The 23,543-nt window shown below is 39.8% G+C and overlaps 1 protein-coding gene across 2 annotated transcripts in view; it reads left to right on the top strand.

Moving 5' to 3' along the window:
* The window catches only part of BSN (bassoon presynaptic cytomatrix protein), a 253,500-nt gene that overhangs the window by 61,520 nt on the left and 168,437 nt on the right, over positions 1 to 23,543 (top strand). For both annotated transcript variants that reach the window (XM_060765755.2, XM_060765756.2), the window contains exon 3: positions 5,064 to 5,906. In XM_060765755.2, coding sequence (XP_060621738.2) covers positions 5,064 to 5,906 — 843 coding nt within the window. The remainder of the gene's footprint in view (positions 1 to 5,063; positions 5,907 to 23,543) is intronic.

Raw genomic sequence — 23,543 nt, 5'->3', positions numbered from 1 at the left:
ACAATGAAGAACAATTTTAACTAACATAAACTTACCAGTATTTTAATGGGAGCTGTGGGCCTACTTTTGGATGATGAGATCGTCAAATTAAGAAAGATTGTTGTGGTTGTGTGCTTTCAAGTCATTTCAGACAACTTGTAGTTTTGGGCAGGGGCCGGGTAAATTACTTTGGAGGGCCACATTTGGCCCCCAGGCCTTAGTTGCAATCTGGGTGATAGAATTCACAGCCGTTTAGAGCATTTGCTCTGTGATACTTTATTTCAGTTTGGCACATAGACAGTATGATCAAGATGAAAACTGTTCTTAGTTGATTTTTTTCATGCTGGTTATAGAGGCATAGCAGAGTCATCTAACAAAACATTGGTGGGAACTTGGGGTAAGAATAGAATTGTATTGTTTTGTATTGTTGTTTAAGGGGAGAAGTCTGGACTTACAGATAAAGCATTGTTCTGGTTGCAGATGTGAAAAATGTCTTGCATTTTTTGTTAGTAAAACAGGACAGGGATGGGGATAAAAATACTGTATCCCCATGCACACATGTTCAGACCTTTTGATCTTTTTGCAGAGTTAAAGAACAAAGGACATGTAGATGAGATCTAATATTTCTTAAAGATGTAGAAAGTCTGTCCCATTGCCTTGGGCTAGTTGCTGGAAAAATGTTCTGCCACTTGTAATTCACAGCTTAGGGCTTTGATTGGAAGACTTGCCCTCAGCCAACAGAGATAGTGTTGAGTCCATAAAAGGTGGGAAGAACCCCTTCATATAATGCATAGATATATTCTGTATTGTTGGAGATTGTGCATGGGAAGCTGCAGCAAGGTACGATTATGTCTCAATTTAGTGTAGTGGTTTCAATGTTGGACACTGGAAACTAGGACTTGAATCCCTGCTCGACAGTGAAAACCCACTGGGTGGCCTTGGGCAAGTCATATTTTCTCAGCCTTAGTGGAAGTCAAACACTTTCTGAACAAATTCTGCCAAGACAACCCTGTGATAAGTTCACCTTAGGGTCGTCATAAGTAAAAAAAAATGAACAGCAAAGCAGTGCTGGGGTTAATTCTTCTTTTAGGGATAGTTTTATTTTTCAGGCAATCCCTAGAAAGTTTACAAAAACTACCAAGTGTGCAATTCAAACTACCGGAAAGGAGATTCCACCTGAACAGAACTTCATGACCGGGAGAGCTGTTCAGCAGTGGAATTCTCTGCCCCAGACTGTGGTGGAGGCTTCCTCTTTGGAGACTTTTAAGCAAACAATTGATGGCCATCTGTCAGGGGTGCTTTGCAATTTTCCTCCTTGGCAGGGGGTTGGAATGGATGGCCCATAAGATCTCTTCCAACTCTATGATTCTATACGCCTGGGTTAATTTGAAATCTGTGGCCTTGATTATATTGTTAATCAGTGCTAAGAAAACTTTGATCCTTTAGATACTTTGGTGAACATCTCCCATCCCTTGTGTTTAGTCCAGCCAAGGGTAAGGAACTGCTGTGGTTCTAAACATCCAGAGGGACAGGACTAGTTTTGATTGTTTTAATTTTATGCTGAATATGCACTGGTGAATTCAGTGATATGGCCAAATAAAGATTCAAAGGAAAAGGCTCTTAGAATCACAAAAATGAGATCTGCATTCTGAAATTATGCCATTGCAAAATAAGACGCCTGTGAATAAATACTGGATATTAATAAAGCTGAAGCTGGTATGTGCAGAGACCTCAAGGAAACTACATTTTACTGCACATGGCATTTTTTTTCTTAAGAAAACAGAAGATTCATTTTTTAATAGAGAAATAGCAAGTAGGAAAAGGGTGTTGCTTATCCTTTCTTCTGGGTTTTCTATGCCAAATTTGCTTCCTCCAGCTGCTTTTGCAGATACAAGAAAACAACACAGTTGTCAGGTAGAGGTGAATGTAGGTGTTATTTGTACAGATGGAGAACAGAGTAGATTGTTGACAGCACTTTGAGCTGGAACGTCTAGTTCAGTCTCCCCTGGTGGGTTGCTGTCTTCATACAAATTTTGCAGCTTTCCAGCAATTACTAACTGCTGTGTCAGAGTGATTGGAAGCATCTCTGATCACTGCGCCGCTTCAAAGATTTGTATACACTAGGGCCACCAATTGCACAGCAGATGCTCATGGAACACAGATGTGGCTGTGCATTGTAAATCTTGGGGATTTTTTTTTTTTTTTTGCTTTTGCATATATTAAAGTAGAGCTTGTCTTCATGGAAGATAAATGATTTACCTTTTCCTTTCTGCTCCCATCCTTTTTGGTGTAGTCCACCTATCTGGAGGTGTCTTTCTGGCAGTGTAAAAAAGACCAGACTGGGAACTAGTTAGCTTAGAAATTAGGATAAATTAATACAGACATGTATGAAGCTGCTTTGTATGAAGACAAGTCAGCATAGATATTTTTGGAAAGTACTGGCAGCAATCCCTTAAGGGTGAGAAATGCAAAAACTAAAATAATCAATTTTTGTTCTGATTTACACACGATCAGGTCTATGAGATAAAGTATGATTTTCCAACACTGAGTTCAAATTGATAGAAATTATCATTTGCAAGCCCAGTCTTTCTCTCAGCCATTGTTTTTCTGCCAATGATAAGCAGACTTGAAGCATCTCTACACTGACCACTTAATCAGGCAGAAACCAGCACAGAAGGAAGCGGTTTCATTCTGTAGATAATTACGGTATGCTACAAGTTTGGGGGCAAATTGTGCTTATGTGCACTGCAGAGGCTGGCCACAAACTGGTTCCAGGACCCACAGTATCTGCAGCTTGATGTGTGTGTGTGTGTGTGTGTGTTTCTCCCACTAGAATGCACATGTACAGATCAGTGGAGCTCTTTGTGTGTCCACATAGTAACTTGCATTCTACGGAGTTGCTTTCATCATGCAATGTTGTTTATACTAGAGCACACTGATGTGCTTTAAAGGCTTCATTGGAGCATCCTCTGACTTTCCTTTTCCCAACGTAAAGGTCTTAAAGTGTGTTGCAGCACACATTCGCATTGTGTAATCATCGTGCTATCACACTGCATTCAGATTGCATTACATGTTCAGTGTAGATGTGCCCAAAAATACTATATTATACTTTCAGTTCTTTCGGCTCTGAAAATGAATTCATAGTTAACATTTTTAGAAGCTAAGAGGGGGAGATGTTTAAAGGGTCTGGTGAAAATAGTAGGGTTTGACACAGATTTTTTATCTGGCGGTTAAAAGAGCATCTGGACTCATGGCAGGTTCCATTATTTGCCTCCATTACATTCTAAAGCTTTTTGCTGTTTTTCCTTTTCTTTATGCAGACCTTTCTTGAATTTTTAGGGCTATCATTGCTTACCTAAGGGGAAAAATTCTGAAGAGCTGTGATTATTCAGCAGTATGTTATATATTTTGTTATATATTAATATTCATGCAGTCACATGGCATCCCAGGGATTTCAAGAATTAGAAGACTTACGTCTCCCATAAAGCCTCTTTAATTAACTTGATTCAGAAATTATTTTTAATATGGGTATAGCTCTCATGGGGAAGATGTTCCATTTGTTAGTGCTTAGCCAAGGCATGTCACAGTTTTCATTCTGTATTTAAGGGGTTTCACATGTTAACGGAACAATAGTGTGTCTTCATCTCAGTAATGAGAAAGGTGGTAACTTACCTCCTTGCCTCTGACAGGCTTCTATGTTTGCAGCTTTTCAAACCTCTGGAGCAGCGAATTGTGAAGTAGTAGTACTTTTCCCAAACAATGATTTTGTTAAATGATACTAAGTTGAACATTTATTGAAGAGGTCTTCCCAGGCAAGCTAACCATCATTATTAAATATTCTTACTTGTTGGATGTCTTCTGAGACAGCTGTAGGTACTGATGAGTTTCCAGTTTATCTGTGGGGTGTGTTTATCATGCTGAAGGGCTGAGTGAATCAATTCGTCTGCATGAAGTTTACAGGATATGGACTGGGGTGATTTGCCTGATCCCAGAAACTTTTTAAAGCTCCCACAAACAGTGCAGAAATTGATATACTCAGATGGATGTCACCTGTGCATATACATCAGCCCATGAAAAAAGACTTTTGCTCAATAAGTTCAATAAAAAGGGGACTTCGGCTAATATACCAACTGTGCTCTTCCTAGAATTGGAAGACCTAAAGATGGTAGTGCATGCATTGGTAAGTTTGGATTTCTGCAGTGCACTGTTCATTAAGTGACTACCTTTATATAAAACTTGGAAACTCCAGTGAGGTCAAAATGTAGCAGTCAGATTGGTTATGGGAATACCTAGCAGTGAGCACATTACATGTATACTAAAATTACTCAATTGGTTGTCAATTAGTTTCTGGATAACGTAAAAAGTATTGGTTATGATCTTTTAACGCTACATGGTTTGGGACCAGGTTACCTACAGGATGGCCTTCTCCTGTATATTTTGTCCCATATACTTGGGTCCTCTGAGGAATTCTTACTCCAACGTGCTAAATTTGACTGGCAGCCATCACACAGAAAACATTTTCATTGGGCACCCTAAGACTGTAGGATAACCTGCCAGAAGAGATTTGACAGCTAAATTATCTGTCAAAATGTAAGATACAATTAAAGACATTTCTCTTCTGGCAGGCCTACCCAGTCAATTTCCAACTATGAACTATAAATTAATTTTTTATTACTATTGGTGTTTTAATCTGTGTTCTGTGTTTTTTAATATATGTATTTTATGATCCTGTTCCATCCATGTATTTTAACTATGTTGTACCCCATTTCAAGCCATATGAAGTAGTAGATAATAAATAAAATAGATGATGATACACAAAAAGCTTTGGAACAACTACATTTATTATTAGATGAACCACATATGCTTTTTGAGCAGTAAAGAGGTGAAGAATACGATGGCATACATTAATCTTGTGCTTCTGTGAAGTGTTTTGATGTTTGGGTAGAAAGCTAAAATTAATAATTGTGTAGTTGGTCTGCAAACTAATTGTCAGCCAATACCTTTAGCATAGTGACTTTAATGTCTTTTTTGGATTTGTCCTTTTTTGATTATCCTTCTTTCTTTGTTGATTTTTTGTCTTTTAGGTTCAAGAATGGTTATGTTTAAATTGCCAGATGCAAAGAGCTTTGGGGATGGACATGACCACAGCTCCCCGCTCCAAAAGCCAGCAGCAGCTACATTCCCCTTCGCTTTCCCCATCTCATTCCCCAGCCAAACAGCCACCATCACAGCCGCAAGCCGCAATAGGACCAGAGAAACAACCAGGAACTATGCAGCCAGGCCTGAGGCCAGGTGCTGGTGCTGTGCAGCCGGAAACTCCCAAACCACCCCCAGCTTCAGCACAGAGGGAACCACACAGCCAAGTCCAGCCAAAACCTGCTGCTCCTCAGGAAGTAGTGAGGTCTTCTCCTCAGCATCAGCAAGCAAAGCCTTCGTCCACTGATCAAAGAAAGACTGTGGGAGATTCCCCAGCTAAGACTCCAGCCCCACCCCCTGGCACTGGGGCACCAGAGCAACCCCAAGAAGGCCTCACTGGAAAACTCTTTGGATTTGGGGCTTCTCTCTTGACCCAAGCAAGCACACTTATGTCTGTCCAGCCAGAGGCCACCCCGCCGAGTCAGCAATCCCCTGGCAAAGTGCCTCCAAAAATTGTCTTCAGTGATGGCAGCAAAGAAGCTGGCACAAAAGCCCCAGGCACTGCACCTGGAATGCAGGGTAAGGCTGGAACTATCCCAACAGCAAAGCCAGTGAAAGCAGAACAAGTAACCAAGCCAAAGGAAGTGCCGAAAGAAAGGGTCTTATGCCCCCTCTGCAAAGTGCAGCTCAACGTGGGCTCTGGGGAACCCTCCAACTATAATAACTGTACATCCTGTAAGCAGCGGGTCTGCAACATGTGTGGATTCAATCCAACACCTCATCTGGTGGAGGTAAGCGGAAGTCTCATAGGGCAAGAGGACTTTCCATTCACTGTAACTAATTGTAATTTGTTTTGCATCCATAACTGCATTAGAAAAAAAAATTATACTGTGATGGATTTCAATGTAGATGAAGATACTTTCAGCAGTTCGTGTTGACATTGATTTGGTGGTTCAAATAGACAGCAGTGGTAGTGTGATAAGTATATAAAAGAAAGTGGTTTGTTCAGTTTCCCATTTGACCACACCTTTTTGTTGGAATAGTGTTTGCTGGGAATTGAGTAATAGTGTTGTCTTGCACCATGAAAAGTAGCATCATGACAATTGCAGTGGGCAGTTTTCAATGGGTTAGCCACATTATTCCTTTGTAACAGAAATAAATGGCAAAGGGTTTTGTGATTTTAAAGATCAACCAAGTGTTATTAGGTGTAACATTTAACCGTCTTCAACGGCATCTGAAAACATAAGGTGAGGTCCACAAAATTCTGTTTTAAGAGGCATAAAATTCTGTTTTAAGAGGCACAAGACTCTTAGTTGTTTTTGGAACAGGCATATAAAAAAACACCAAGAAGATGCAGATAGATAGTAAGAAATGTTTTTTTATTTGGTTCCTCCATGTCACTGCCAGCTACAGCAACGATAGGGCTTTCTACTTCATGCCTGGAAGCTGCCATGTGCTGGAGCTCACCTAGTATTAAGGGCTGAAGTTTATCAAATGAACACAAGGTGAGCCAAGACCATATTTCCTTATAAGAAAAACTAAACCCTGAGTCTTTCAAAGGTCTGACCAACAAAACAGAATTGTATCACATAGCTGGAGTAATGAGGAACACAAGTCAAAGTCAAAACTCCAACTAAAGCCCGAGTCAAGTATTACAAAGCCAGGTCAGGAGCAGCAATAAATAGTATCCAAGGTTGTAGTGCATTTATCAGGTGCCAGGAACTCACTTATTAGAGTTCATGAATCAAGTTCAAGGGTACCAATCAAAATTCAAGTCCATAAATCAAGTCAGAAAGTCAGTTCAGAAATCTGAGTCATGGAATAATGATATAACATAGTTCAGAACAAGTTTATAGGAACAACAGGGTCCAGCTCAAGATTAGAAGAACAAGGTCAGAGTCCAGAATTCTAAGTCGGGGGGCAGCAGAGCCAAGATCCAGCAGAAGGGTTCCAAGGTATACATTGTTATCTGCTACCAAAGAGCTATCTCTTCCAGACCCCCTTTTTATCAAGAGATCTCAGCTGCTGCTCATTTCAACAAGCCTTCACAGATAATCCCAGAAACCTGTGACGCTTTCCTTGAGGAGCAGGTCAGGTGTTAACCCCTTCTAAGTTTGCTGCAGCATTTAGAAGGTTCCTCCTCTGATGGAGACCTGTCCCAAATAACAGCTGAGCCATGCCAGACAAACTGGTGACCATGAAAGCAGCCCCTCTTTCTCCTACTGTGCCATTTGACTGGCAAAGGAGCCTGGCAGAAGGGAGAGAGTGGGTTCTAGGTTCAATCATGTGGCATGGAAGAAAAAAGACAGACTACCAATAATCGGGTAGGTGACCCTGTCACCACTGTAACTAGCAGCGGCAGGGAGGAAGAGGGGTGGAAGTTTGGCCCCTGCCTGGTGGTGCTGACCCAGATTTTGAACAGCTCTCCAGCTCAGGGTATCCCTGTTGGACCACAGTGCGAGCTGGAACCAGCATTTGTGACACTTTTCCTGTCTACATTATGTGGCTGCATAGGATCGGCCGGAGTCATCTATTTACATTGATAGAAGTAGGGTTTGTAAAATGTATATATTTCCGTTATTTTAAAGATAACTTATGAGGGAAATATCTAATTTGGAAGCTATTTTTGTATATCTGAGGTACTCGAGGTGGTCTTATAGATGTAGAAATACAGGCAGTTTCTGAGTTACAAATATCTGACTCATAGTTAAGAACAGGGGTGAGACAACAGGAAGTGAGAGAAATTTACCCCTCATTAGGAAAAGGTGTCTCCACTGAAACTTTATCACTAATCCTTGTTTCCACAGGTCAGCTTTTCAAAATCCAGTTATCACCAGGACCAAAGTAGGGTGAAATCTTCAGAACAGGGGTACAGACAGCAAAGCAAACACCCACAGGGTATTAGCCCTTTCCTAAGTTATCCAAAGCATGGATGTGTGTGTGTGTGTGCGCAGTGTATGTATATATGGCTGGAGTTACACTTTAAAATATATCTGTTACAACTTACATACAAATTCAACTTAAGAAGAGGAAACTTATAGAACCTATCTTGTTTGTAACTTGGGGACTGCCTGTACTTTCAAGTCCAAATTTTACATTAAAGTAGAACCCCAACCCTCAATCCAGCTTTTAAATCTTCTGGATTGGGGAAAAATAGTAGATTTGATTAAAACTGATATAATGGTTTGGATAATTTTGGCTCTTCTATCCATATTTTTTCCATACAAGCATACCTCAGTTAACCAGCAATGGGAGAATGGTGAAATAGGGACAGAGAAGCATAGATTTTAGGCACTGGATTGCAGCAGCATGTATGCAGTAAGAAGTGCAGCAAATAAAGCTTAAGCTGGGAAAGAGAGGAAGCTCTCTCTAGCCAATTGTACTCCAGTCATGTGTGTCTCCCTGTAACAGGGGAGGTACAGCAGCTCCTCCAAAATCCTTTATTGAATGTGAATGAGCAGCAAAAGAGTAATTGGCAAGATAACACTATGTATCATGATTTTTGTTCCTGAGTTATAAATGTCATTTCCTAATTGGTTCTATCATAAAAACTTGGGAAAAGTTTATTAAGCAGCAAAAATTTCATTTTGCAGGACAACCTGCAAAACATTTTGCTATAATTTTTCAATGAACATCTCATCAAGCCTTGACCATTCAACATAGTTTGTGGCAGCCACAAAAATGATGATTCTGAAGTATAAGAATTACTTTCAAAGTAAGCACTGCACAATTAAACAGGAATAACACTTTCAAACCAGGAATATTTTTAAATTTTTGTTACATAGTGTAATCTTGCCTCATTAGTTATCCCCAACATGCTTTAAAAAGCATAGGTTTATATGTCTGGCCACTAAAATGAACATAATAAGAAATGTGATGGGGATGGAGTAATTCTTGGATGCATTTTGGAAGAACCTTTCAAGTGGTTTTTACAAGGTTCCTAATGTTCTTGCTTACCTATGTAAGGCTTACGTAATGTGATTGTTTCATTTTACACTTGGTGTGATAGATTTGGATTGAAAACATTCTTAAACAGGCTGAATTGCTCTTTTTTGTGTCACATGCACATAAATCTTTTCTTCAACATGTTATTTCGTCCTCTGGTTTCAAATGTTCTGTGAAAGATCTAATGCTCAAGAACCCATCTACTCCCTTAACTGAGGTATAAACATAAAGGAATAGAACATAATATAGAACAGAGCTATACCTATTGGGTTTTTTTAGAGCATGACTCTTTCTTGAGTCAGGAAATGATCTTGAGAGTTGATCTTACAAGTGTGACTTCTTCCCTACTGTAAAATGATGCTATGGATCAGTTCCTAGTTCTTAATGCTCTGGGAATTGGTATCACTAACTGCATAGCTGGTGGCCTCTGAATTACTACTGAAGCTGCATGAAGATAATATTGTGAGATGCTGAACTGCTGCTGGCACATCTGTTTCTTGGATGTGGGACATAAAATCCTATCTCTGATTAGCTGGACCAGGTCCAAGTTGCATATATCTGTTACCATCCCTTTGCCTGCCCTCTAATCTTCATTTTCCAAAATGAGAGAATAATGGTATTATGATATATTAGGTATGTATATGGCAGTTACTCACAGCTTCAAATTCTTTTGGGTTAACTTTCACTGACGTTAACTTTTATGCTGTTGAAGAGTTATCACCTTCCACCAGGGCTGCATTTCACTAGCAGAACTGAAGTGATATTATTTAAGATGCAAGAAAAGTGGTGCCCTGTCTTTTATATAAGTTTGTCCATGGAAATCCAAGAGCCCTCTTATTCTTCACTTACCAAACTCTCTTCCTGCAACAATCAATGGTAGCAATGAGAATAGCAAATAAATGTATCTGTGATTCATTTAGCCCAGGCATGGGCAAACATCTTTGCCTTGGGGCCACATTTGCAAGCCCATCCAGGAGGGCCAGGCTGGGAGAGAGGGAGGCCATTTGCATGCTGGGTGGGGTAGTCCTGCAAGGGGTAGGACCTGGGAGAGGGTCGGCCAGGAGGGGCAGGGCAGGGCCTGGGTCATCCTCAGGTTGTCAAACCCTTATAAGGACAGTACTTCTTGCCCCAACCTTATGCCAGGAGGAAGGCGGGACATGCAGCGACTGCCCCAATCCTTCTCCCCTGTTCCATAGGTTGTCATCTTGGCATTATTCCAGGGGGAGGGGGAGACACACGGTGGCTAAGAGCGCTCCAGAGGGCTCTCAGCTGCGGTGTGCCTTCCTCCCCCATCTTTATGGCATAAGGACATGCCATGCTGCCATGTCCTCATGCCAAGAGGTCAGGGTAAATGGAGAGGGCCTGAGATAAGCACTCAGGGGACCGCATCCACCCCCTGGGCCTTAGTTTTCCCATGCATGCTTTAGCCTCACAATATCTCTCCTGTGAACCCCTTCTCTTCTGTTCTCTCACAGAGGGTAATTTTGCATATATTGTAAAGGATCAAGAGAAGATGTTTTATTGAACTTTGTAAAACAAGTCACACACACACACCCCCCGCCCCCGCCATTGGTTAGTTTGTTGCTGTGAGTCTTTGGTTTTTCCAACTTATGAAGACCCTAAGGTTTTCTTGGCAAGGTTCGAAGGTGGTTTGCCTTCTTCTAAGACTTAGAGAGTGTGACTGGCCCAATATGTCCTGGTGGGTTTCCATAGCTGAGCAGGGATTTATCGCCTCCAGAATTATAGTCCCAAATTACTCTTCCATGTTAGTTCTTCCACCTTTGGTAGAAGTCTCCGATACCCTTTCACACTAAACACTGTTGCAGATTTATGGTTCCACTTTAATTTCATGGTTCTATTTTATGAAATCCTGGGATTTTCAGGTGAGGTAGATACATTCAGAATCCTCAGCCATAGAACTCCTCTGGTGCCTCTGACCAAACTACAAATCCCAGGCTTTCTGAGAAAAAAAGAATTGTAGTACTATAAAAGGTTGTGTGAAAAGTCTTTGAAATCCAGAACTATAGCAGATAATGGAACAGTGTATGAATGCCATGCATCCAGAGAGACCAAAGAAGTAGCAAAGTTGAGACCAAGGAGAGAATAGCATTGGTTAAAATGGGACAAAGAGTGTTGGGGAGGGAAAGTGATAAATAAGTTTAAAATGGCATACAACGTAAGTGGATATCTGCTTATAATTAAATATAGGTTCCTAGCTCAGGCTGACAGTTGTATTATTTCAAGGAGTGGAAAATATGGATTATCAGCACTCATAATCCTAAGCAAAAAATGGGAAATTGGTCACTTTAAAAGCTGCTGAAAAAATGGGATGACAGACGAGTGAAATAGGGAGGGTCGAAGGGTATGTCAAAGGTACTGCTTGTTTGGGGAGACAGAGTGAATCCTGCACCGATGCTGAAATAGTGAAGAGCAATCATATTTGCTGCTGTTCATTGTTTTGATCCATATGTATTTATGTACAAGCATGGTTCAATGTAGATGAGAGGTTTAGGCCTCAAAATGAAAAAGTTAGATGATGTATCTAACTTACTGAGCAAGCAGGGCTTCAGGGGAAGAAAGAGAGAGAGAGAAAGCAAAAGTGAAGATTTCAAAAATGCTTGCTGGCCTGATGATTAGTCTTATAATCATTAACAGCATTTTGTCTGTCCATAATTAATAAGTTAGCAGAATAATTGCTTGGTCACATACTTCTTCACGTTTGTATGTTTTCCTTTTTAAATATAAGTGTAGCTGTTGGCCTAGATAAGTGATGGTGTTGCAGAACCAGAAGGCAGGCATTGGTTTAGATTTAATTATGAGATTTAAGACTCAGAATTACAGTGGAAGAACACATTTGATTCCCTGAGGTCAGAGGACCAGCGCTCCTTCCTGCTGCCCAAATTTCAAATTGACAGGTACAAGGATGGTATCAGTCCTCCAGTACACATCCTAAGGATAATTTGATTAAACCTGGCACACAATCATTTGCACCACATCAAAAACCTTGCTTTGTACTGTTTGTTTCTTATATTTATATTCGGTTTCCAAGGAGTTCAAGGCAACATAGAAAAAAGGTTTCTCATTATGTCCTCATGCTAACTTTTTTAGGAAACTTAGAAAAATAGAAAACTACCAATTCTGGAATCAGACCATAGGTCCTTCAAGCATTAACTGGAGATTCCTTCTATTGCAAGATCATATTCCATCTAAATAGTAACAAGGCCTAGCCATGATCATATGTATCTAGTGGAGTGTGATTCAGGCTGTGAACATGTGACTAGTCCAGGGTCTTCTGATGATTCCCACAGCTGAAGTGGAATGTATATACAGGCAGTTTCCGAGTTACAAACATCCAACTTACGAATGCCTTATGTTAAGAACAGGGGTGAGACAACATAAAGTGAGGGATATCTACCCCTCAGAAGGGAAATTCACTCCTGAAAGAGTTATCATGGGGGAAAGGTGTATTCACTGAAGCTTTATCACCAAGCCTTGTTTCCATAAGCCATTTTTTTCAAAATACAATTATCACAGGAACAGAAAGTGAGGTGAAATCGTATGAACAGGGACACAGACAGCAGCCCTTCCCTCGGGGTGTGTGTGTGTGTGTCTGTTTGCCTGGGGTGACACTGAAAAAAATGTACCTTTTCTGACTTACATACAAATTCAGCTTAAGAACAAACCTACAGAACCTATTTTGTTTGTAACTTGGGGAATGCCTGTATAGGCATTTTTATTTGGTCTAAGTCTAGCACTCTTACATATAATATATCTGTCCAATTTAGGAGTACTTTGGAGTGCTGGGCCCTTCTTACCCATCTTTACAGTGACAATGCAAGTCATGTACCTGTCCTCTGAAGGAATTTAGATTAATATATGCAGCAAATAATATGTGCTTGTAGTGCTAGACAGTTGATTGCACTTAAAAACCTACACGGTCAAAAAATAAAAGAGCCAGTGCTCAGTTATAGCCCATGTGAACTTGCTCCTTTGTTAACATTAAAAATTAATGTTCAACAGCAGTTCTATCCTCTTGTGCAGCTGCTTTCTGTACTCACAGAAAAACAGAATGTAGCTGTACTGCTGGGTATTCTTTTTCTACTTAAACACAGAGCCTGTTCGCAAGCTAATTTTAATTGTAGCCCAAGAATTAAACCAAAGACTACCCAGAAAACTCACAAAGACAACATCATTTTCTGCACAAAAAGGGAAAAGGAAAGCTGCTGAGCTTCTGAAGTTCTTTTATTTGTTTCAAATTATCAGGCTAAATATAAAGTTTCACCAATATTTGTAATAAAAAATGTTTTATATTGTCTCTGGAAGATGCAGATCTGTCCTGTAGATTCTGTGATTTTAATTTCAGGTGATAATCATGATGTTTTGTTGCAGCAAGGACAGTCTCATGGGGCTTTAAATATTAATAGCACAGTCCTTGTTAGAGTGAGGTTGGGGCAAACAAAAAAAAAAGAGATGAGCAGGTTTCCTCTCCATCCAGCCATAGATAGATAGATAGATAGATAGATAGATAGATAGATAGATAGATAGATAGATAGATAGATAGACAGACAGACAGACAGATAGATGATTCACACACACACATATAGTATCATAGATTTGAAAGGGACCCCTAAAGAAGGACAATAATATGTTCCATGTTCCAGAGTAGGCAGACCAGACAATCTCTATATCAACACTGACAAAGAAACAAGAAGTACTGTTTATCCACAAGGATAAAGAAATTACATATATTAGAAACTTTATTTTCTTTATTTTCCAGATCACCAGACTGGGCCACAGCAACACGTGGCAGGAGACTGCTAGTACTTAAATAAAAGGAAACTTAAGATTATTAAAAATAAACAGAATGATTACAATATTTTACAGACTATTAAAAGCACCCTCTGTCTCAGTCTTACAAACTTTCTTCTTTAAAGCCTACTTGAAAGATTTTAACTTGCCACTGGAAGGACAGCAGGGAGGTGGTCATTCTGGCTTCCCTAGGCAAGAAGTTCCATAGTCAACAGCAACCACTGAGAAGACCTTCTTTCACATTCTCACCAATCGAGGTTTTGATGGTGGTGGGACCAAGAAAAGAGCCTCTCCTATGAAATTCAGGGCCCAGGCAGGTTTGTACAAGAAGATGTAATCTTACAAATAACATGGACCTGAGCCTTATAGGGTTTTATAGGTCATGACCAACACTTTGAGTTGTACCCAAAACCAAACTGGCAGCCAGTGGTCCTGTTGCAACAGGGGGGTTGTGCACCCTCTGTTCCCTGGTTAGTAATCAAGCTGTAGCTCTTTGGACCAGCTGAAGTAAAAAGTGAAAAGTGAACTTTGAAAACAGGGGTCATGTATCCATCACTCAAGACTCTTTTCAGTGTTATGTGACAAAAATAAAAACAAACTTATTCCAATCACATCTATGGAGGTGTCAGGCTTCTAGGGGAGTCCTTGGAGTCTGGAGGGTTCTTATGTAATTCTGCCCCATTGTTCATTAACTTCATTTTTAAAGTCCACATGAAAGTTCTTATAAAATGTGTGTAAGTTCAATGTATTGTTGAAGGCTTTCATGGCTGGAATCACTGGGTTGCTGTAAGTTTTCCGGGCTGCATGGCTATGTTCCAGAAGCATTATCTCCTGATGTTTTACATACATCTGTAGCAGGCATTCTCAGTGGTTGGGAAATATGATGGAAACGAGGCAAGTCGGGTTTAAACATCTATGGAATATCCAGGGTGGGAGAAAGAATTCTCTGTTTGAAGCAGATCTGAATGTTGCCATTGGCCACCTTGATTAGCGTTTAATGGCCTTGCAGCTTCAAGGTCTGACTGCTTCCTACTTGAGGGAATCCTTTGTTGGGAGTGAATAGCTGGCCCTGATTGTTTCTGTTTTCGACTGTAGTTCTTTATTTACTGTTTTGATTTTAGAGTTTTTAAAAAGTAGCCAGATTTTTTTCATTTTCATGGTTTTCTCCTTTCTGTTGTCCACATGCTCATGGATTTCAATGGCTTCACTATGTAGTATGACATGGTAGTTTTTCGAGTGGTCCAGCATCTCTGTGTTCTCAAATAATACGTTGTGTCCAGATTAGTTCATCAAGTGCTCTGCTATGTCTGACTTCTCTGGGTGAGTTAGTCTGCAGTGCCTTTCATGTTCCTTGATTCATGTTTGAACAATGCTGCATTTGCTGGTCCCTATGTAGACTTGTCCACAGCTGCATGGTATCTGGTAAACTCTTGCAGAGGGGAGAGGATCCCTCTTGTCCTTTGCTGAATGTAGCATTTGTTGGATTTTCTTTGTGTGTGTGTGTGTGTGTGTGTTTGCAGAGAAATTGGTGCACATTCTTGCAAGCATTTCTTTTTAATGTATACATTTTGATATCATTTATCTAACCTATACTTGTTTGTGTTCTTTCTTGCTTAGTGAACTTCATCCTAAAATTGTATTTTTTTGAATAATTAATGTTTTGTAAAGCCATTGGCAGCCATTACTGCATTTTCTAGTGGCCAGTTCTACATTTTAATTATACATTTTGTAAAGAAGTGAGAGAGACATGATTTAGACAAATCTAACAGAAGTACAATACTTTCTTTTGTTTGTTCTTAAGTTTACATAATGAAGCATGACTCCGACATTAATTAAAGGGTGGAATGTGCCTCCAGTATCAAATATGTATGAAATAGTGCATTAAATAAAAATGTATGCACTGGACATAAGGAGTATATAAAATAATAGATTGAATGATATTTTTGATTCTTCTCCATGTTAATTTTGATGATACTTTTATAGTATTGATTTGGTTATCTTGACATCATCCAAATTCTTGATCAAAGGACTAAATTGACCATTTATTTTTAATTTAATAAGTTAGTAATTCCTCTGAACCACCTTAGAAAAGCCCTGTGTTGTGAATAAAAAAATTCAGACTGTTTTCCGTGAGAGAAGAGGGGGGATGTTATGATTCCCTGTGCTGGTTAAGATCCACAGGAGACCTGAATTTATTTTGCAGAAAGCAGAGCCATAGATTGCAGCTCTTTATATTTTTTTCCCTACAGGATTGTTACACTGCAGGTCTTTTCTTCCTTATCTGTACTGCACCACAGTCAGGGAGGTTAGTAGATGCAGTCCTGACATAACAGAGGCCTGAACTGTTGAGGGAAATGAACCCAGTTGAAACTGTTAATGGATAATGCAGGCAGTTCTCCCAATGCAATGTAGGTTTCTGTTCCAAGCAGTACTGTGGTTTCGTCTGCCGAACATGCTGGGTACAATATCTTTCAAGCATTTCCACACATGATTAAAATGAGAAGGCTTGACTGGTAAGAGTGACATGCTATTCTGTGAAGCAGAAGATTTGGGGGAAAGCATTGCCATGTAACAATCATATTCAGAAACAGCAAAGTAAATGCAAACTGAAATGAAAGGGACTTAGCTTTAGCCTGCGAGGTAAAGAAAGATGGGAACTGGATGTGACACATAGGATTATAGCCAAGGGCATTGCCTGAGCCTGTTTCACAGAGGCAGTGAACTCCCATCTACCTGCTACTGTCAGTGCTGAAATGCAAAGTTCTAATTATGCTTTAAAGAAGAGTGGTGGCTGTATTAGTTAACTAGATACATGAAGCAACTTCAGAGAACTCCCCTTATCCCCCTATGGCAAGCTGTGCTTTAGAATAGCAGCAGTTGGTCTGATGACCTCCAGATGTTTTTGTAGATGGCAGGTTGTCTATTCCTGCTGTAGAATAAGAGGAATGACATTTCCAGGCCCATTCAACTTGTTCCTAATACCTTCTCAGGCCTAAAGTTGAAGGAAATTGGTGAGAGTCTGGCTAGGCAACATAGGAGTTCCATGAGGCAGAATGGTAAAATGCAAAGATATCCCAAGGAAAAAGGCAGAATTGTTCAGTTCAGTTTTTCTCCACAAGGAGAAGAGTATACATCCATGTTTCAGCAGAGACCTTTGTAAAGAATCCATGTTGCAAGTCAAGATTGATAAAGGGCTCGTCAGGAATTACCTAGTTAACCTAAATGAGTTCATATCTGCATTGCCAATGAACTTCATCCCAGGGTGTTGAAGGAACGTGTGGTCAGACTTGCAGAATCACTTGCCATCATTTCTGAGAAAACTTGGAGAATGGGTAGAGTGCCAAAAGACTGGAGATGAATAAATGATTCCGCAATATCAAGGAAAATATTATAGGAATCCATCTGCAAGTATCTTGATGCCAATACAATGATTAATAGAAACAGAATTGGTTTGTCAAGAGCAAATTCTACCAAAATGACTATATATCTATTTTAATAAGGTCAGTATTTTAGTAGGTGGTGGGGATTACAGGATGTCATTCATCTGGATGTCAGTAAAGCATTTGATAAAGTCCTCCATGATATTTTGATTAGCAAACTAATTAAATATGGACTATATGGAAACACTGTCATATGAACACATAATTGATTGGAAAACTGTTCTCAAAGAGTTGTCATTGGTGGTTGCGCTTCTATTTGGATCTCAAGTGGAGTGCTGCAAGTTCTGTCCTCAGTGAGGTGGGGCAGTTGGTGGTGACTGTGGAAACAATTCCAAGGCCAATCCAGTGTTTGCTACTCCAGACCTGCCCCTGGATGAGTGATCTATGTGGAATTGCCACACAATTCCTACCAATTTATCTACAGTTCTGTTCCTGGTTATTCTCTATGCTGTTTAGGTTTGATGGCAATTGCAATGTAACACTTCTAGGAAGTGCATATTTCGGAGGGCTGCAATAGTGGTGGTGCAGTAGTCAGCCACGAGTAGTCATAGAATTGGGTAGTTGGAGTGGTTCACCATTTCAAACATTTAGTCAATCAACTATGCTGTCTGAGAAGTGAAGTAGAAAAAAATGGATGTGTGCATGTAGCTAGACTGAAATGTTTTCTCATTTTCAAAGCAGGGGAGCGTGGGGAGGTGGGGGGAGAACTACACTGGGTATCCAAAATTTGCCACATCTTATGTTGTGTTTACTAGGATGTATGTGTGCACATATCCTTCTCACTACGTTATTATTATATTTATTAATACCATGTTTTATCTCCCCCAAAGGGGACTCATAAACATTTTCAAATTGCATGCTCTCTCTGCATATGTCTGATGAGAGGAAGAGAAAGATTTCCCCATATGAATCCCTTGGCACTGAAATTCTTTATATAAACAACCTCAACAGATGCATCAAACCCCAAAGGATACTTCACAACTTCCCTCCCTAGGCAGCTTCTTGTCTTCAGCTACAGAGTTGACTATTTAGATCTCTTGGGAGACCATTTTAAGCAATAGAAACAGACCTATTGTAGACTTTCGCTCCCTTTTCCCCTGGGAAGAAAAATCCACGTAATTCCACATCTCTCTGACCAACAGAAGGCAGTAAGGCCATAGACTTTTTGTCTAAGTCTATGCCAAAACACTGCAAATTGTGCAATTTGCAATATATAGGTCACTATTCAAAATCAACGAAGCAAAAGCTGCCCAGTTCCAAAGAGTGAGAGAGGAAGTAAACAAACATGATCACAGTCACATATTTTACATTTAATTAGTAATATTGATGCAGTCCCTTCTCTGGAAGGCTTACCGTCTACAGTAAACTGGCAAGACAGGATTCAGGGAGAGGGTGGGTTCTGTCATAGAAGCAATGGGAATGAGATAAAGAAGAATTGGGTATAATTTAAAGCAAGGTTTAAGCTAGTTCAGAATGCTTCTAGGAAAGAAACTGGTCTTTAGGAATCAGAGAAGTAGCTTGATGAAAAGGGCGAGACTGTTCCAGGCATAGAAAAAATGTCATGGAAAACTTGGAGTAAAAAATATTTAAACAGTTGACAGTCTTGATATGCAGACAAGAGGTGTGGGGGCAAATGGCATGGAAAAGATCTCCATGTAAAGACTAGGAAGAGTTACTTACTTAAGTGATCCCTCATTGGCCTAGTAGGGTAGTTTCCAGGATCAGTACTCTTGTGGATCCGTAGGTGACTGTGGAGCCCTATTCTTGACCTGCATCTTCTCCCACAATGAGGACATTGGTTTCCAGGTGGAAGGCAGTCTTGGTCGGGGTTGGCTTGACATTCCTTCTTCTTGGCACATTTCTCTCTTTCACCCTCCATTCATGCCTCTTCAAGTTCTGCAGTACTGCTGGTCACAGCTGACCTCCAGCTGGAGCGCTCAAGGGCCAGGGCTTCCCAGTTCTCAGTGTCTATGCCAGAGTTTTTAAGGTTGGCTTTGAGGACTAGGAAGAGTAATGTATATTCAAATGGTCTAATGAACCAATCTGATTCTAGTGATGATGAGATAACCTAGATGGGAGATTAAACAAGAGCATGCACAGGATTTCTTTGAAGACTTAATGTTGGAACAGTCAGCTGAATTTTAAAGATTCTCACAGAACATAAAGCCTTTCTTGATACAGCAGAAAGATCCTCCATCTTCTTAAATGCAGGGAAAATACCTTTTTAAAAAAACAACAGAAACTTGATGTCATATAGTATATCACTTGGTGGTTATATCAATTGCAATTTTCACGTTCTAAACTAGTCTTTGCAAACTGGATATCCTCCAGATGTATTTGATGCCAACTGCCTGCACTTTCAGCTGACATAGCCAATGACCATTCTGGCTGGGAGTTTTAGTGAAATATGTATTCCAGGTATAGAAGGCTGAATTAGAGACTGTCCCCCTTGTTTAAAATGGTTGCAATTAGATTGGTGTTGAACAGAGACCTTTCTTAGTCAGATTGATGAGATTCCCACCCCCTCAAAAAAAAAAAGAATGGGAGAAGGAGATGGGTAAAATGTGGCTCTCAACTGTACCCCTCTCTCCAATTATGTGTTTGCTGCTCGTGACCCCTCTTGACTGGCTGCTTCCTGTTTGGGTTATGGGGAAGGAGGGATTTTGCAAATTTGAGGGCAGATTATACAGTCTGGAACAACCTGATCTAAGCACATAAAATGTTCAAGCTCTGCACACAACTGATCTGTTACTTCTAGTGTAATTTGATAAACTACATGTAATCAGTTTGCTGTTCTACATGTTGGTATGCAAAACAATATTTTTGTTGGAAAATCTGAAAAAATTCTTCCTTTGAAAGATATATTTGCTTGAGGCATACACACACCTGACATATTATTTTAGAATTTTTAATGGGGAGCCATTTATATAATGCTCCATAAGAAAAATACAAATTCTGTGACTTCTCTTAGTGACAGAATAGTGCACATCAAGACAATATTTTTGCAACACATCACAGTAGAGTTCAGTTTGTTAAAAGCAGCAAAGAGGATATTACAATAATAGATAGGATGACTGACTGCCCATTTATAGCCCTAAGTCAGAATTCCTACTTTATGGGGGGGGGGGGACTTTTGTGTAGAGGTCTACTAGAAGATAAAGATGATAAACAGAACAAGTGACTGCTTAGAAGAAGTTTAGGGGTGATTTCCTGGCATTGTTTTGTGTATTCCCTGGAGTCTTAAACAACTCCCTCCTGGTTCTGAAGCAAAGGAAGAATGTACAAAATAATCTGCTGCAGCATAACCCTTCAGCTAGTGAGCAAAAGTGACATATGACTTGTGTCAAATTTCCAGTGCAGACAATTACAGCAGCCAAATAGAAAATTGTAAGAAGAATGAGAAAGACAAAAATACACTAATAATTTTTGCTTTTGACATGTTAATATCCTATTATTTTTCACATACTTATATACATGAATGAAATATTTCTGGAATTGCACAATTGAGGTTTTAATTACTTTTCCTAGGCATAATGCTTGATTTCTGTAGCAACATTCATAAACTGGTAACAATATGTTCACCAGTCAACTAAATGTAATTTCTTAAGAGTTGGATGGGGACATGGATTTTCCTATGGATATGCAAAGTAGTGTAGTTGCAAGATCAAAAAGTTATTGAATGTAACTTTTTCTAGAAGTAAACAAATTGTTATATCAGTTGCTGAAATTATGCACTATTGAACATTTACATCCAAGTAAACATGTTTAAGATCATGATACACATTAACAAAATTGTCTAATGTATACAGTCATCTTTGTTTAGCATCACAGAGTTTGAAGGGGCCTCATGCTCAATGTAGGATCTCCAACTAAAATTTCACCAGCAGGTAGCTCTCTGGGCACTTTTTGTAAATATTCAGAGAAGATGGTAGCCCCACTTCAGCCTTTTTTTTTCCTTCTAGTGTGTGATCATGCCTGATTTGCTTTTGGACATAATTGACAGTTCACAGTAGTCTCAGTTCTCTCTCCCAGCACTGTATTGCATAGGTGTTGATTGTTTATACCCCACGTCAGTATACAGTACCCAAGTTACAAACATCTGAAATTCACTCTTGTTACAGCTTTATCACCAATCCTTGTTTCCACAGCAAGCCAAATTTTTCAAAATCCAATTTTCACAGGGACAGAAGATGAGGTGAAATCTTCTGAACAGAGGTACAAACAGCAAAGCAAACACCACCGGGTGTTAACCCTTCCCTATGCTATCAAAATCATTTGTGTGTATTTGTGTGTGTGTGTGTAATTACACTGGGAAAATGTACCTGTTTCAACTTACAAACAAATTCAACTTAAGAACAAACCTACAGAACCTATCTTGTTCATAACTTGGGGACTGCCTGTATATGTTAGTGTAGAAGTGTTACACTTTAAATAAATAAATCCTACAAACATATCTCCCCTACTTTGTAGTAAAGCAATATCAGTAGCCCCCTTGATAGATTGTCACCTTGTTGTGGTGAGGAGGCTTGCGTGTTCCAATGAACCTATGAGCATAACCGTCGAAGTCATGTACTCCCAGGAGGGGTTGCAAGAGAGGTTCCAGACTAAGCACAATCCAAAAATCTGAAGAACTCAATGACGGATCAGGCAGAAGACAACATGGTACATGTTACAATGGCTGTGAAAGTGGAAGAAGGCTGCAACATATTGAGAAGCCACCGTTGTCATGTTAACCATGCCAGTGGTTGGGACTCTCACTCTGTGAAGACTGTGTGTTGATCAGCTATGCACCAACCTCCACACATTAAAAAAAAACCCATGCACAGGCATCTTCCAAGAAAAATAAAACCAAACCAACAAAAGTCCCATGGCAATCAGCAAGTGGCAACAGAAGTAGAACTGTGAAATCTGGAAGCCCCTAGTCACAAACTGGCATGTGGGCGGTGGATTCAGTCGTTCTAACTCAAGGTCCAAAACAGTTATGTAGTCCAGCAGCTGTATTCATAACTGAGCAGCCCTTTTTAGGATCCACTCTGCTCACTCCACACAGGGAAGGGGCTAGAAAATGTTCCCTAAAAATAGTTTGCCTCTCTCATCCCTGACTGGATTGTCCCATCCAGAGGCGTCTCCACCTTGCAGCCAAAAAAGAAAAATGAATTGTTGAAGGGTTTCATGACCGGAATCATTGGGTTGTTGTAGGTTTTTTCAGGCCATGTTCTAGAGCAGTGGTTCTCTTAGACTATGTAATTACACGTGTTGCAATGTGCTTCTCACAAGAGTGAGAAAAAGCTTTTAAAAGTTGAATAATGAAAGTGGTAGTGTAATGGTAATGGTGATCAGGAAAAGGAGACTTCTGTCCAGCCAGTTAATTTGAGAGTTGGGATCTTTTAAATAAGAGACATTGTTACTTTTTTTCTTTTACACCATCCTCTCCACTTTCCGCTTATAGATTTGGTGTATGTTGTACTTTCTTACTTGATCTATGAGCCTCAACTGCTGCCTCTCTTCCATGTGCTGAAGCAAAGTGGCATTGAAACACTGCTAACTATCCATACTATGCATGCTCTGTGCATGATTATCAGCTACAAATAGTCACAGGTCTGAAAAGATTGAAATAATTTTGTAATTTTACTGTGAGTTAAGCACTTTACATTGTTATCATTGTTATCATTATTTCTATTTCTGTTTCATTGTTTGCACAGTCTCTAGGATTTCCATCTCTCAACATCTATTTCTGTGCTTTGTATATCAAGTAGCATCTGATGACTAAGTCTATGGAAGCTTATGACAGAGACTTTCTTTCTATCAGCTAGTCTCAAAGTTGCTACAAAATCCTTTACATATCAGTTGGGATATTGAACTTTTTACAGGTTGAGTATCTGCAATGCTTGGGACCAGAATTGTTTTGGATTTTACATATTATTCCTGAGGGACTCATAATATCCTTGCCGAGCTTCAAGGGCCTAGGTTCCGTGGTTCCATGGTTCCTAGGTTCTATGGCAAAGAGAGATAGGACATGTGCACATGCACAAACACACATATTCACGTGCTATGACTACAGCATTTTAAGAGAAACGTGATCTTGAGAGAAATATTTAGGCACAGCTTGTGTATGGGCATGCAAAGGTTCCCTTTAGAGACAACAGATGGTATTGTCTCTTTCCTTCCCCACCTAATATCATATCCAAAATAGGTATCTGTTGGGATATTGAGCTATAACTAGAATTCAGAGTC

Source organism: Anolis sagrei, chromosome 2 (assembly GCF_037176765.1).
Source record: "Anolis sagrei isolate rAnoSag1 chromosome 2, rAnoSag1.mat, whole genome shotgun sequence".
In the NCBI taxonomy this organism is placed as follows: Eukaryota; Metazoa; Chordata; class Lepidosauria; order Squamata; family Dactyloidae; genus Anolis; species Anolis sagrei.
The sequence above is the reverse complement of the archived record's forward strand: the minus strand, read 5'-3'. Positions and strand labels throughout refer to the sequence as shown.